Source organism: Vulpes lagopus, chromosome 19, assembly GCF_018345385.1.
Source record: "Vulpes lagopus strain Blue_001 chromosome 19, ASM1834538v1, whole genome shotgun sequence".
NCBI classification, from domain to species: domain Eukaryota; kingdom Metazoa; phylum Chordata; class Mammalia; order Carnivora; family Canidae; genus Vulpes; species Vulpes lagopus.
The window spans coordinates 8769964-8784917 of NC_054842.1; the positions used below are offsets into that span (position 1 = coordinate 8769964).

At 41.4% G+C, this 14954-nt stretch overlaps 1 protein-coding gene across 3 annotated transcripts in view; it reads right to left on the reverse strand.

Annotated features, from left to right (window-relative positions):
* SCN10A (sodium voltage-gated channel alpha subunit 10) overlaps positions 1–14954 on the reverse strand; it is an 89961-nt gene that overhangs the window by 25459 nt on the left and 49548 nt on the right. For 2 of the 3 annotated variants that reach the window (XM_041734229.1, XM_041734227.1), the window contains 3 exons: positions 4579–4938; positions 2679–3125; positions 1197–1334 (listed from right to left, as the gene is read on the reverse strand). In XM_041734229.1, coding sequence (XP_041590163.1) covers positions 1197–1334; positions 2679–3125; positions 4579–4938 — 945 coding nt within the window. The remainder of the gene's footprint in view (positions 1–1196; positions 1335–2678; positions 3126–4578; positions 4939–14954) is intronic. The other variant, XM_041734228.1, reaches the window with a different exon arrangement.

The window sequence follows — 14954 nt, forward strand, 5'->3', positions numbered from 1 at the left end:
GTGCCCCATCTGTCACTGTCAGGCCCTTCTCTGCCTGGTCAGGGTCGGGGACAAAACAACAACAACAACAACAATAAAACCAAAACCAAAACTGATCCCCAGCAGCTGTATACTGAAAACACTGGGTAGAGAGAACTAGCCAGGGGAATGCTTAGAATGTTCTGAAGGAAACATGATGTCCACATGTAGAAGGTGGCAAACCTCACTCAGCAGGAACAACGTGGCTTCTGTTCACCCAGGGTCCGCCAACCCCATCCCAGCCCACCCTCTCCTCTTACCCTGCTATGGTCAGCCTTGCTCAGGGGCACACAGCCAGTGACTGACATTCCTCAAGCTGAAGGGCTTGATAACTTTGGGCATGAATGATGTTTTCCTTATCTTGGCCCCGCCCAGGCCTGTCACAGCATCAGCTCTCAGTGACTAGGTGTCGAGTTAAATTCCTGAATTTAATGCGGTTGTATTAAAGACGCTAAGTCTCTCTAGCTACCTCATCCCTGTAGCTCCTTTTCTTCAGAGATTTGTAATGAAACCACCAAGTTTCTTTTTACCTCTTCTAAGACATTCCTAAACCCCAATTTCACTTCCTGCTCAGTCTGTGTAACTCTGTCAGTACACTACTCAATACAGACAACCTCTCCAGAGCATCAGAATGTTTTTGGCTGGAAAAAAATGATGTGGACAAAAGAGAGTGGGGGCGGGGGCAGTCACAGGGAAGACTTCCTCACCCACAAGCGACTCTGACTTTCATCTGTTGGCTCAGAAAGACACTTTCTCTGTGCATTGTCTTTTGTTTCCTTTTTCCTTGGCTGTCATTTTCTGGGCACTTATTCCATTTCAGGCAGGAGCTAAACAGTTGACAAGCAGCATCTCATTTAAGCTTCAAAAGAATCCTACCAGGTAGGCATTACCATTCAGTTTCAGAGATGAAGACAAGGAGACTCAGAGCACCTGAGGATCTTGTCCTTATTATCCACCTCCCCACCCTGTGGAGTACCCCCCTCTTTCCACTGAAATTGTGCTGACCAGCCCAGAGGTTAGGACGGGCCTTGACAGTTCTCACGATGAGACATGAGGTTATGTGATTGACAGCAGTCTGAAACACCACTTCCCGTGCAGCCCCATCTTCCAGCCTCTACCATCCCACTGGTCAGTGTCCGACAGGCTGTGCAACCTCTCCTGAAAGCTCACATACCTACCTCTGCAGGCGCCTGGGCAGCAGCCTCGTCTTTCCACTTCTCATCCACGTAGGAAGCCAGGTCCTCAGAGGACATTCCAGAGCCTGGGCTCCTGGGCGCCATGTGGCCCTCACACGTCTCGACTTGCAGCTGCTCCTGCTAGTGAGAGAGGGTCCCATCTGGCCACCTGTGTCCACCCTCAGCTGACTACTTCTCATTTGAAGAGATCTTGCACCTCATAGTCTGCCAGAGTTAAGGATCTAATCTCTGCAGCATATATACATGCATCCATATACACACGCTTGTGTGAAGTGAGCCTAGAGTCTCCATAACCAGATCTGTTTCACTCTTGCTCCATTACTTACAAGCTGTATGACCTTAAGCAAAAAAAATGTAACCTGTCTGATCTCCATTTTTCCTACCTGCAAAATTGAGAAGACAAGATCTACTTTAATTAGTGATTTTGATGACTAAACATGTGAATGCTTGTAAAAACACTTTGCATGCAGTGCTTGGCTCAATAGCTGTTAACTATGACCATTATTACTTGTCCAGAGGTCGGAGTGGTAGTGAACTTGGCCGTCTGAAGTCCCCTAAGAGCCCCCAAAGTAACTGAAAATGCCTCTGAGTGGAGATAGCCGTCACAGAGTTCATGTCCTTTATTCCAGGGATGGTGACGCCCTGCCCTCGGCTGTCACCCATACAAAGGCATGTAAAATATGGCAGCTGATAATAGCAGCTGCTGGAACATAAGAGAAGTGACAGCTGTAGGGGAAGGAGGCTGTGGTAGAGCTACAGACTCAAAGCACAGCTGTCTGAGGCCACTTAGTGGCCTGGCCAGCAGCCCTGCCTATCTCTAGGGACCCTTGCCTTCCCATATTGTGTGGAAATACATGCCCTGAGTCACTGAGAAGAGACCAATGAGTGTTGGTCTATATATCAGCTTAAGGTAGTAGGGAGCTGTGCAAAGTATTTAAAAATATATGTGCTACCAAAAGGCTTAAATGTACTTTAAATTCTTCAGTGCCAAAAAGAACAAGTGTCATTTCCCTGTGATATTCTTTGTTGGGGAAAGCTGGATAAATGAGTCACATAATGATCAGGATTCCCTAGGCTTCTGATGAAGATCAGATGAATCTTGCTCTTGGACAACATCTGTTCTTAGAGGAGTCTCGTTAGCATCTTAGGCAGAGAGCCTGAGTTGGGTGAAGCAAACAGGGCAGTTGTATGAAAGACAATCCCAAGTACCTCAAAGTTGCCTGGGACTAAGATGCTGCCCCTGCTCTCTGCTTGCCTGGGGAATTCTGATCCTTATTCCAGGCCCTGCTCAAATGCCACTTCCTCCAAAAAGCTGAGCATGGCTTTTGCTTTCTGACATCAAGTGTTCCTATGCTTGGTTTGTGGAGGGCTCATCAAGGATGTGCCAGTCCTGATGGTGGAAAACCTCCTTATTCTAATTTCTTTTTTGCCCTCCCATCAGTCCGGCCCTGGGAGGACTCTCACCTGCCCTTGGAGGATCGCTTCCTGCTGGGAACTCTGAGAATCCTCCTCACCATCTTCCTCCAGGTCATCGAGGTCAGATTCACCCTCCGCAATGGGCACAGAGACCCATATGTTAGGATTGGTGATGAAGTCACTGTGGTCGTCCCTGAGGCCTCTGGACACTGGGAGCCCTCTAGGGCTCCCCACAGCTGCATTAGCAGCAATGTGGTTTTCAGCTTTGGAGCTGGAGAGTGGGAGTTTCACCACCAGCTGGGGCTCTGCCTTGGGCCAGGGCAGCAGGCAGGGCCTAGTGAAGAAGTTGCAAATGGCCTTCTTGGTACGATGGCCAAATGCCTGGATCCGTGCCAGGGCCACCTGCAGGTTGTTCACCTCCCCATCTTCATCTGGAGTTGCAAGGTTGTCGGCACTGAAGGAGTTCAGCAGCAGGGCGATGAACAAGTTGAGGACCTGGAGAGGAGTGGAAGCAAAGATGGCTTGACTAATGAGCTGAGCCCCTCCGCAGTCTGCTAGGCAGGCAGCCAGATGGCAGGACAGCCACACCTGGGCCTCTCCTTGCCCACCCCAACGCTTTCCCTCTTGGGGGAAATGACATTTTGAAACCCACTGAGGGGAGTCTTGGGGATGTCCCAAGTGACCTGCCTCATGTGGACAAGGCTTGGAAGCACATTCTTGGCCAATCTTCTTGCTATTTCCAACTTCCTGTTCTTCCCCCATGAGCAGGGACTGGGGACTCCCTCCCTTTAGGAGTGGTTGTGAAAAGGAAATGACTGAGGGCTGTAAAAGTACTTGGAGTAGGGAAACTTCCTGCCAGAAGGTGAGGGACCCCTATAGCTCTGTAGAGATGGTGAGCTCAGCCTGGAAGAAAGGATCTTTGGCCAACCTCCTAACCTGAGAATGGGGCAAGTTGGGGTGGCGGGGGCAGAGGGGAAGGCATCCATGACCTGAATGGGAAAGACTGAAAGGTCTGGATTTGTTTTTTTCATCTTTCTTGGTTTAGCTTTCTTGTGTCTAAAACTCTTACAGGGAAAGAATCCAAGTTGGTTGATGTTCAGGACAATAAGAAAGGGGCTTCTGAGGACCCATATGTCCCCTTATAGCCAGCCAGTGCTGGTACAGCAAGGGTGTCCAGAACCACAGTAGGTGGGGGTAAGCTGAGGGCAAGGAACCAACTAGGATAGAGAAGGGGTGCTGGAGCCAATTGGCAGGAAGGTCTTCACTGGGGCTCCCCCAAATGTGGGAGTGGATTTTGTTATTGACATTGTGGCATTGGATGTTGTCCATGACCCAGCTTCTCTCTTTCATCTTGTCCCATCAAGCCCGCCCTCCTGCTCTTAGCTAGGACCTGTGTAGCTTAGAGAAATCAGTCAGCTCTCATACCGGAGAAAAATATCTTCTGAGACCCCCTAGAGTGGGGAAGGAAATTTTTCTTCAACAACTAACAGCTAACATTTACTGAGTTCCTGTTGTGGCCTAGACACTGCACTAGGCAATTTGCATATGTTATCTCCTGTAATTTAATTCCCCTGGTAAGCCTGTGAGTAAGCACTATTTTCTTGATTTTAAGGAAATTAAAGCTGAGGAGATTGTCTCTTGTGCTGGGTCATCCAGCCTTACTAGTGGTGGAGCTGGGATTCTAAACAGGTCTTTCCATCCTGATCCTACGTGCTCACACCAGCAAGTCAGGTTACCTCCCAAGGGACAGTTCTTAGAACATGCCCCACATGGCTTTGCAATGTTTGAAGACTTACAGTCGGGCAGGTATGGTGGGGGCATAAAAATGTGCAACATCAAAGTTTTTTAGGATAACCCAGAAGTAAAAAAAGAAAAAAAAAAAAAGGGACAACCTAGAAGTCTCTCCATTGTCCCCAAGACAGGGACCCCAGGGGGGCTCGACACTTACTACCAGGTTCCCCAGCACCATCACTGTCAAGAAAAGGATGAGGCATACGGATTTCTGGCCAACTTCCATGCAGGCCCACATGTTCTCAATCCACTCTCCACACAGGATCCGGAAGACAATGAGGAAGGAGTGGAAGAAGTCATGCATGTGCCAGCGTGGCCATTCTTCATTGGGTGCAGAGATATTGCGCCGGTTGTCACGGTAGTTTTCCCCAAGTAGCTGTTTGCCAACCAGAGCGAAGACAAAGACAATGATGGCCAGGATGATGGTGAGGTTTCCTAGTGCCCCCACTGAGTTCCCGATGATCTTGATGAGTGTGTTTAAGGTTGGCCAGGACTTGGCCAGCTTAAAGACCCGCAGCTGCAGAGAAATAGAGACTGAGTCAGGTCCTGGCTGCTCTTCTTTTGTCATCACCTTTCATCTCGAGTCTTGACCCAAAACCAAAGGTCAAGGAAGGCAAGCTCATTTCATTAAGATGGGGTGTTCCCAGGAAGGTGCTTTTTTTTTTTTTTTAAAGATTTATTTATTCATGAGAGACAGACAGGCAGAGACAGACAGAGGGGAAAGCAGACTCCTCAAGGAGCTTGATGCAGGACTCAATCCAGGACCCGGGATTATGCCCTGAGCCGAAGGCAGACACTCAACTGCTGAGCTACCCAGGTGTCCCAGGAAGCTGCTTTTAGAAACCTTTGTTTTCATTATCTGTTACTCAAAAATATGAGCAGCCTTCTATAGTCCTTATGTATCAACATGCTTCAGCAACTGCGGCAGGCAGGAGTTTTATACTGAGATGGTGGTCTTGCCATATGCATTCTATTCTGTAGCTACAGGCTTTCTAAATGTTGGCCTATTCAATGGGGGGTATGATGGAGCTCACAAATAAGTGAGGATGGCCCACTTTTGACCTGAAGAAAAGTTAGCTTTCTACAGGTAGTTCAAGACCCACTGTATTTGAGAAGTATTGGCAAACTATATTGTAGGGCATTTCTTATCTCGGGGCCACAGACAACATCTGCTGCCACCACCAGCTCTGAGATGGCAAGTATATGATTTCATGGACCAGCATTCACATGTTTGTTTAGTTGACCAACCAAACTACTCACGTCATTGATTGCCAGTCACACATGTGTCTGGCTCTGTGTGAGCCCATGGGGTGTACAGAGAGAGATACGTGGGCTCCTGCCCTCATGGAATTAATAGCTTAGTTAAGAAGACTAGGCAAAGATCCAAAAAGTCTCCACTGTAAACATGAATGTGCGAAGTCCCACAAGAAAGCATAAATGCTATGCATACAGATGTATAAACATTTAAAAAATACATTTGTGTGGTTCTCTAATTTTTTAGAAGGAAATGTCTGGGTTCAGCTGTCATGGGTATTTAGGGAACACCTAGTAAGAGTCTGGCTCTGGCCTAGGGTTTAAGATGCAATGCTGAACAGAATTGTGCAACAATAGTTTTAGCAGCCACACAGCAGTAAGCCCCAGGGAAGCTTTAATATTCTTATACAGGAAGTTCCATACCCCCTTCTCTTTGTAATGGGGTGCAATGGTCTATGTTCACCTTAGACCTACCCTGGAAATTATTCTCCTCATAATGGAAGCAGAGCTTAAAACTCTAGTTTTGTAGACTAAACATAGAGGCAGCAGATAAGCCCAAACAAACACTGAGCATTGGAAACTAGATGGAGCTGTTTTGTGGAGCGTTTTGGGAGAATGCCAAGTTTCCTTAGCAACATAATTGCTACAGGTTTCCACTCTCACAGTAAACTCTGGACAAGTGCAGAGGCAAAGGCTATAGTAGGGCCCTGATGCCACCTGCCACATCACAGAGCCTTGTGGGGCATGACTTGGGACAGTGAAAGACATATGGGCATGCTCACTGGCCAAAAGCAAAAGGACCAAGCGCTGACTCTTGCCTTAACTGAATCTAAGTTTCCACTGCTTCCCTAGTTAGTTGGGGTGGGGGTGGAGAGCTTAGAAATTAATATTAGAGTCCTGTTAGGTAGCCATTTGTTGTCCATAATTAAGCTTATGCCAAACTGCAAGCAAACTGTGTGTAATTGCTATTAGAGGGCATGAATCAAATGGTCCTTTATGAATTCTTTTGTTGTCATTACAGAAGGCAAGAGAACAAGATCACTTCACTTGCTGTTCTAGAGATATCTGGGCTTGGGGGCCCCTAGTCTTAGGTATCAGTCAATACATATTTATAGAGTGCCTACTGTGGAGCCCCCGGATAAGCTGGCTAGCTTTTGCTGGTGCCTAGAGTGAGTGGTCCAGGAGAGCAGCCCCACATGCACCCACGATTCCCAAGAATCTCACCTCCACCCCCATCCAATTGCTTTCTCTACACTTTGCCCAGCTTAGCATTACATCAAAAGGAATTTCTTTATAATATCACATAAGGCTTATAAATTGTTGTTTTTAAGTGCTGCTGAATATTACTTCATATTTAATTAACCAGTTCTCTAGTTAATCTCATAATTAATATAAAAACTTCTATTTAGAGGGGAAAAGACCGGAAGGAAATAAACCAAGCTGGTAACATGGACATATTTGTATGGAAATATATCCAAATATTTTGAATCTTAGAGTTAAACTTTTCTCTTTATTTTCAACTTACTTGAATTAAGAGGCTTTACTTTTAGGATAAAATGGAAAGTCTAAAGGTAAGTCTGTCCTCTACTGGGGAGGTTACCACTTGGTGATGAAGTGGGCCTTGTGAGAAATATCAATAGACAGGATAATATGGTAGACCATACTGGGTCCCCTTGGTTTTGTCTTTCCATCAAAAAGTTACTAAAAGTGCTGGATAATAAAATCCAAGGTACACTGATGATTTATTAATAAAGTAAGTAAATTCTTGAGCCAAAAATTAAATAAATATGGGAATTTAGATATACAGATTATTGAAGCTAGCTTTTTCTCTGAAGACATTTGTAAAACCAAGTGAATCTAGCATGGGTTTCACTGGTCTCATGAAGCATGGGAAGCAGGAAATGTATCTCAGGGCATGTCTAAGGTAGAAGGTCTAACAGGAATTTCTCCTCCTTTTAGGACTAGATCCCAAAGATCTATAACTTCCATGTAAGGACAAACCAGAAATAAGCCCAGGAGAATGCTAGGAACACTAAATGGTCTGGGTGGAGGGTGGGGAACTGACACTCAGAATTTGGACCTCCAAAGGCTCCTCACAAAAGGTTTTACCTAGAATTCACACTACTGAGTTATTTCAAGCTGAGAATTTAATTTAGAGCAAACCTATAAAGTACCTTGCAGAAGTGAATGCAAATACTCCCTGAAAAACCAGCCTACAGCCTCCACCCAAAAGTGTCTAAGAGTTGCAGTAAAGCAAACAAATACATAATAATGAGGCATCATGAGGGAATGAGATCCATGATGTGTATGTGGAGACTGCCATTCAGTTTCTTTGGGTAATAAAATTATTAGCCAGAGATAACAGTATAATTAGATATAATATGTTAAAAGAAATAGGGCAGCCTGGGTGGCTCAGCGGCTTAGTGCTGCCTTCAGCTCAGGTCGTGATCCCGAAGTCCCAGGATCGAATCCCATGTCGGGCTCTCTGCATGGAGCCTGCTTCTCCCTCTGCCTGTGTCTCTGCCTCTCTCACTTTGTCTCTCATGAATAAATAAATAAAATAAAATCTTAAAAAAAAAAAAAGAAATAAAGCACAAACTGAAAAATGTATGCAGAGAACAAGGAACTAAATAATAATAAGTTTTGAAAAATAACTAAGTAGAACTTTTAGAAATTAAAAATATAACACAACATTAAAAAAAACCTTATGGAGTAGTTTCACATCAGATGTTATATAGTTTAGGAAAGAATTAATGAATTGTAGATATATCAGAAGAAATTATCCAGAAGGTAGCCCGGAAAGACCTAGATAGAATATATCATAAAGTCATAAGAACACAGAGAACAGAGTGGGAGAGTTTAATATATGTCTAATGAAAGTCCAAGAGAAGAAAGAGTGATGTGGAGGCTAGATTTGCCCATATGATGTCTTGGAACTTTTTTGGAACTGAAGAAAATCATAAATCTGGGGGTTTAAGAAATCAAAGAATCCTAAGCATTACAAATAAAAAAATAAATAAACCCATACCTAAACACATGCTAATGAGATTACAGAACAGCAAAGACAAAAGATTTTAAAAGCATCTAGAGAAAAAGAAACAACAGTTAAATTGAAAGCTGACTTCTCATCAGCAGCAATAGAGGTTAGAACACCGTAGAATATCTTCAATGAACTGAGATAAAATAACAATTAACTAGAACTTTACATCCATTAGAAATTGTTCTTAAAGACAACGACAAACTGAATGGGACATTTTAGATAAATGAAACTGAGAGAGATTCCTGCCAGAAGACACCCAGGTAAAGAGATTCTAAAAAATCTGCTTCAAGCAGAAGGAAAGTATCACATGCAAAAATGTAAAAAGAGCAAGGATGTGTTAAGCATGAGGGTGAATCTAAACAAGCATTGAGTGTATACAACAATAATGTCTCAAGGGGCATGGCGGAGAATGGCTATATGGTCAGCATTCGCTTCTGCTCCTCTCAGACACAAAGGAAGACTGTTTTCCACTTTTAATTGCAAATAGTTGAGGTCATGTTATTGGATTCTGACTGATGGAATGCAGATGGAGACAGTAGTGTATGATACTTTCAGGCATAGCCATAAAACACCAATGCACTTTCTCATCCCCTCCCATGGCCACTGTAGAGGTCACTCACTGAATATGGTGACATCACATTATCCTGGATCCCCGAGTTACTCCTTGGAGCCAACACTCCAGGAGAGCTTCCCAACTAGCAATGAATATGTTGTGAAACAGAAACCTCTATTATGTTAACACAGAGATGTATAGATTGTTGCAATAGCCTAACTGTACTTATCTTTTTTTTAAGATTTTATTTATTTCTTCACGAGAGACACAAAGAGAGAGGCAGAGACATAGGCAGAGGGAGAAGCAGGCTCCCTGTAGGGAGCCTGATGCAGGACTTGATCCCAGGACTCCGGGATCTCGACCTTAGCTGAAGGCAGACACTCAACCACTGAGCCACCCAGGTGCACCTAGTCGTACTTATCTTGAATAATGTAGAAATTAGTACATTGAAAAGAGATATTGCCATTTCAAGCCATCAAATATGTGGCACTGGCTTAGGGTCATGTCACAGACAATAAGGAAACTGATATAAGAAGGCTCAGAAAGTGCCGATCTGTGTTGCAATTAGTATTGTGGGTCAGTTGTAGTCAGTTACATTTGTCAAGCTGTTACAAGAAGAGATGCTCTTGGAGAATATTTGGCTGATTAATAAGAAATAAAAGGAAACAGAATCCAGAACTTTAGAGCCTTGAAGTTTCAGGAAAGTACACTGCTTTAGATCCGAATCAATTAAGCAATATGATCAAATCTTTAAGTATTGAAGACCAGTTAAATTTTTAATGAAATGAAGTAAATCTTAGCAAAGATTTGCTAAATGCTGTAGCCACCATTTGAGAGCCACCAGTTGAGAGAGAAAGGCATGGGGATGAGAAAGCAAAGAAATAAACAGGAATTGAGAACTTTGTCAAAGACAAAACTATGGGAGTGTAGGACACAGAGAGGTCTGAAGCCACCTAAATTTTGAATGATTTGCATCACAAAAGAAACCATGAGCTCTGAGTGAAAAAAACCTTTGACTGGGTGATGGGCACTGAGGGGGGCATTTGGCAGGATGAGCATTGGGTGTTATGCTAAATGTTGGCAAATTGAACTCCAATAAAAAAACTAAAAACTAAAAACTAAAACTAAAAACAAGCCTTGGCCATGTTTCCACAAGCAGGAGGCAAGCTTTGAAGACTGTGCAATCCTTCTTTGGATGTGGCAGCATCACTTCTTGAAGTAGTCCCACCTGAAGTTGACTGGCTTGCATTAGACTATGATCTGAGTGAAAAATAAACTTTGATTGGGTTAAGCTATGGAGTTTGGGGTATTGTTTATGCAACAGCTAGAATTATTATTGATTAAGTCACATAGCTTTTCTTTAAACAAGATAGAATTAAAATATTTAACACAATAGTAAGTTGGGAATTATTTATGATTGATTAAACCACATAACTTTTTAAAAGCAAGATAAAATTTAAATGCTTAGTACAATAGTAAGTTAGGAAGGGGTAAATGTAATGAAAATTGGTCTTGGAAAGTAAAAGTTTTAGCTAACTTTTGACTTTAATTAAGTAATTCCTAAGGTAACCACTCAAAGAATAAAAATAGAAAGGCTTGCAAACCAATAAAGGAGGAAAATAAACACTCTACAATAGATGAAGAATTGAGGAATAGAGGGAGCGCCTGGGTGACTCAATAGGTCTGCCTTTGACTCAGGTCATGATTCTGGGGAGATTGACCCAGCAGGGAGCCTGCTTCTCCCTCTCCCTCTGTCTCTATTGCCCCCACCTTTGTGCTCTCTCTCTCAAATAAATAAATAAATAAATAAATAAACAAACAAACAAATAAAATCTTTAAAAAAAGGAATTGAGGAAAAGAGGGAACAGAAATACTAGGACAGATGAAGCAAATAGAAAACCCAAAATATGATAGACACAAATCCAAACATATCAGTATTCACAATAAAGTAAGTAGGCTAAATGTTTTGGTTAAAAGACAAATATTGGATTGTCAGAACTAAAATAAGAATCCAAAATCTGACTCTATATTTACAAGACTCATATAAAAACCCTAAAGATATACAAAAGTTGTAAGAAAAAGGAAGGGTAACAATGTACCATGCAAATTCTATACCAAAAGAAAACATAATTTGAGGCAGATGAAATTTATTTTTTAGGCAAAAAGCATTCTTAGGGAGAAAGAAGGTCAATTCTTACTGATAAAAGTTTCACTTTACGGGGAAGATATAACAACTTAAAATATGTATGCATTTAATAACACAGTCTCAAGATAGAACCATAAGGAGAAACAGACCATGCCATAATCATAGTGGGAGATATTTTTATACACTACCATCTCAGTAATTGCTAGAACACGCAGACAAAAATAAGCAGGGATTTAGAATATTTGGACCACACAATGAACTTTCTCTACCCGATGGATATATGCAGAGTATTGTACCCTACAACTGCAGAAGACACCTTTTCAAGTGAATAAGGAACATTTTCAACATGCTGGGCCAAAAGAAAATTCCAATAAATCTCAAACCATTAAGTATGCCTTGTATGTTCTCTGACTATAATACAATTAAGTTAGAACTCGATAGCATAAAGATATCCAGAAATTAAGAACTGAGCTACTAATTAACCTTTGAGTCAAAGAAGAAATCAAATTTGAAATTAGAAAATATTTAGAACCAAACAATAAGGAAAATTCTACATATGATAGCAGTTCTTAGAAGGAAATGAAGTCTTCAATGAATATATTGGAAAGGAAAATAGGTTGAAAATTCCATCTTAAGAAGTTAGAAAAGCATAAAATATGTAGGACGGAGAATGTAATTAAGATAAGATGCAGGATTACATGAAATACAAAACATCAATGAAGGAGAGGAGACCAATGAGTTAAAAGTTGGTTCTTTGAAAAGACTAATTAAATTGACAACCTTTGGCAAGGCTAATAAGAACAGACAAGGAAAGCGCAAATCACCATTTTTAAAGAAAAAGGTAACATAAGTATAGGTGATATAGACCCTTAAAATATAATGGCATAGCATACACTACTTTATGCCAAAAAACATGAAAATTTAGATAAGGGAAATTTTTAGAAAACTATAACTTATCAAAACCAATTTGAGAAACAGAAAACCTGACTAGTCCCACAGCCAGGAAGAAAATTAGGTCAGTAATGAAAAATCTTGACCTCAGATGGCCTCGTTGGTGAATCCTACCAACCCTATAAGGAATAAATAGTTACAATCTTACTCAAAGACTGGGTATAGAGGAAGAGGACTATTTCTCATCTCTTTTTATGTAAATGAGCACAACCTTGATACCTAGATGCTAACACCTGTCAAGTGCAATGTAGGAAGGAGGATTACAGGCCAAATATTACTTATCAATACGGATGCAAAAATTCTAACCAAATTCTAAGCAAACTGAATCTTCCAGTGTATAAAAAAAAGTGTATTGCAACCAAGTCAGGTTCATCCCAGGAAGGCAAAGTTGATTTAACAGTAGAAAATCAATTAATATGATTCACCACTTTAATGGATTAAAAGACAAAAATCATTTGATTATCTTAATACTTGCAGGACAATTGTCTGATAAAATTAACCATCCATTCATGACGAATATTCTAAACAAAAGAAACTTCCTAAAATGATAAAGGTTTCTTTTTTATCTTTAAGAAAGCAAATATTAGGCTTGGTGAAATATTGAAAGCACTCTCTTTGAGATCAGGAAAACAGCAAGGATGTCTGCTATTAACACTTCCTTTCAACAGTATACTGGGCATCTAATCAGCACAATCATGTAGTAAAAAGAACTGAATGGTATAAGCATTAAAAAAAAAAGATATAAAACTCATTATTTGCATATGACATGATTGTGTTAAAAAATTTAAAACATTATATAGATAAATCAGAATTAATAAGGAATTTCTGAATGCAAAAGTGCTAAATAGCAAAATGTTAGCAAAACAACAACAACAACAACAACAACCACCCAGAAAAGGACATTTAAAAAGAGATTTCATTTATAATAGCATAATGAACTAGGGAATACCCAGGAATAAATCTAACAAAAGATGCAGAAAATTCCTTGTGGAAAAAGTTATAAAACTTTAGGGAGAGATTATACAACTATTGAAAGATTTAGAAAAATGAAGAGTGTGTTGTTTTCATAGGTCAGAAGACTATATAATGTAAAGGTTGCATTTCTTCCCCAATTGATGTAAAAATTATTGCAGTCCCAATAGGAAAGAACAACAATTTTGTGTGTATGTGGAGATGTAACTTGGCAATTTAATTCTAAAATGAATATGGAGATACAGATATTCTTTAAGAAGTAAAACAAGGTGGGTGACTTGCCTTGTAGACACAGACACACTCAAGGCAATTGCAGTATTTAAGATGTGGTATTGCTACAAGGACAGACCAGTGGATGCATGGAGCAAGGATTTAAATGATGGAGAGGGAGGCAATGCTACTCTGAGAGGGAGCAAAAAGCAAGAAAGGAGACACAGTATTTTCATTTCTTCCTTAGTTTTTTCCTCCTTTCTTTCCTTTCTTCTTTCGATCAACAACTTTTTATTGAGTTCCTACTATGTGCTGGGCTTTGGGATAGAAAGACCTGTCTTCCTGGGCAGACAAGGAAACCCTGGGTTTTGTCTCATGGATAATTGTGAACTGTGTAAAACAGGCTAATTTGATGGGAAAATCCACCTTAAGATAATGTGGCTGGGGAGAACCTTTCTCAGGAGGTGGCATGTGGGTTGAGCCAGGAGAAATGAAAATGAATCATCTTAATTTTTCTGAAAAATCTAAAACTGTTCCAAGAAATAAAGTCTATTAATAAAAACTATGAAACTGATGATCTGGGCTGTGTGAATTTTCTGCACTAATGCCCACAGCTCAGGGGTAGGCACAGCAGAGGGAATATTTGGCTTCAACTTTAATATTTTCTAGGATTTTGCCAAATACAAAAATGTGAAGGGCTAGAGGCAAAAGGTGGTTGAGTTTGTTTTAAGAGTGTAAGGATACTGATGGACCATGGTACCTAACCCAGGTAATGAGAAATTTGGGAGATGGTAAAGGAAGGGGACTCAAAGCCCCCAGGAAAATATGGGGGTGGTAGCTGTAGTCAGGGAATGGGAGATGAGCAGCATATCAGGATCAGGAAGGTGGGGGCAAAGGGGCAGGTGTCTGGAAAATTCTGTAGGCCCAGACTATGGAGTAAGCCTGCCCATTTGTGGTTGTCTGAGAATACAGGCAAAAAAGCATGAAGACTTGAAAACACCATGCTTGTTCCCAAGTGTGGCAAAAATGTTCATATTTTAGTAGGAAACTAACTTCAGGCCCTCACAGGGCATAAGGAGTATGGAATCTTGCTCCCTCAATGTTTGTGTATGGGTGTCCCACACTGACCACTAACTTAGGTGCCTGTCTCTTTACATCATTTTCCAGATATACAGAGAAATCTGTCCTTATTAAAATGTCCTTCTAAAAATCTGTCCTTCGGAAACACTAAAAAAGTGTTTTAATTCCTCTCTTCTCAAGTTTCCAGGTTATAGGCAAAGGCCCTATAGGCCCACTGTGCCCTTCTCTCCATAGGACAATGAGACAGGTGTCACTAACTGGTGGTACATGACACAAATGTGTCCCAGGACATACTTCATTTGGCCTTTAGAATGCCTTTAAAAAAAT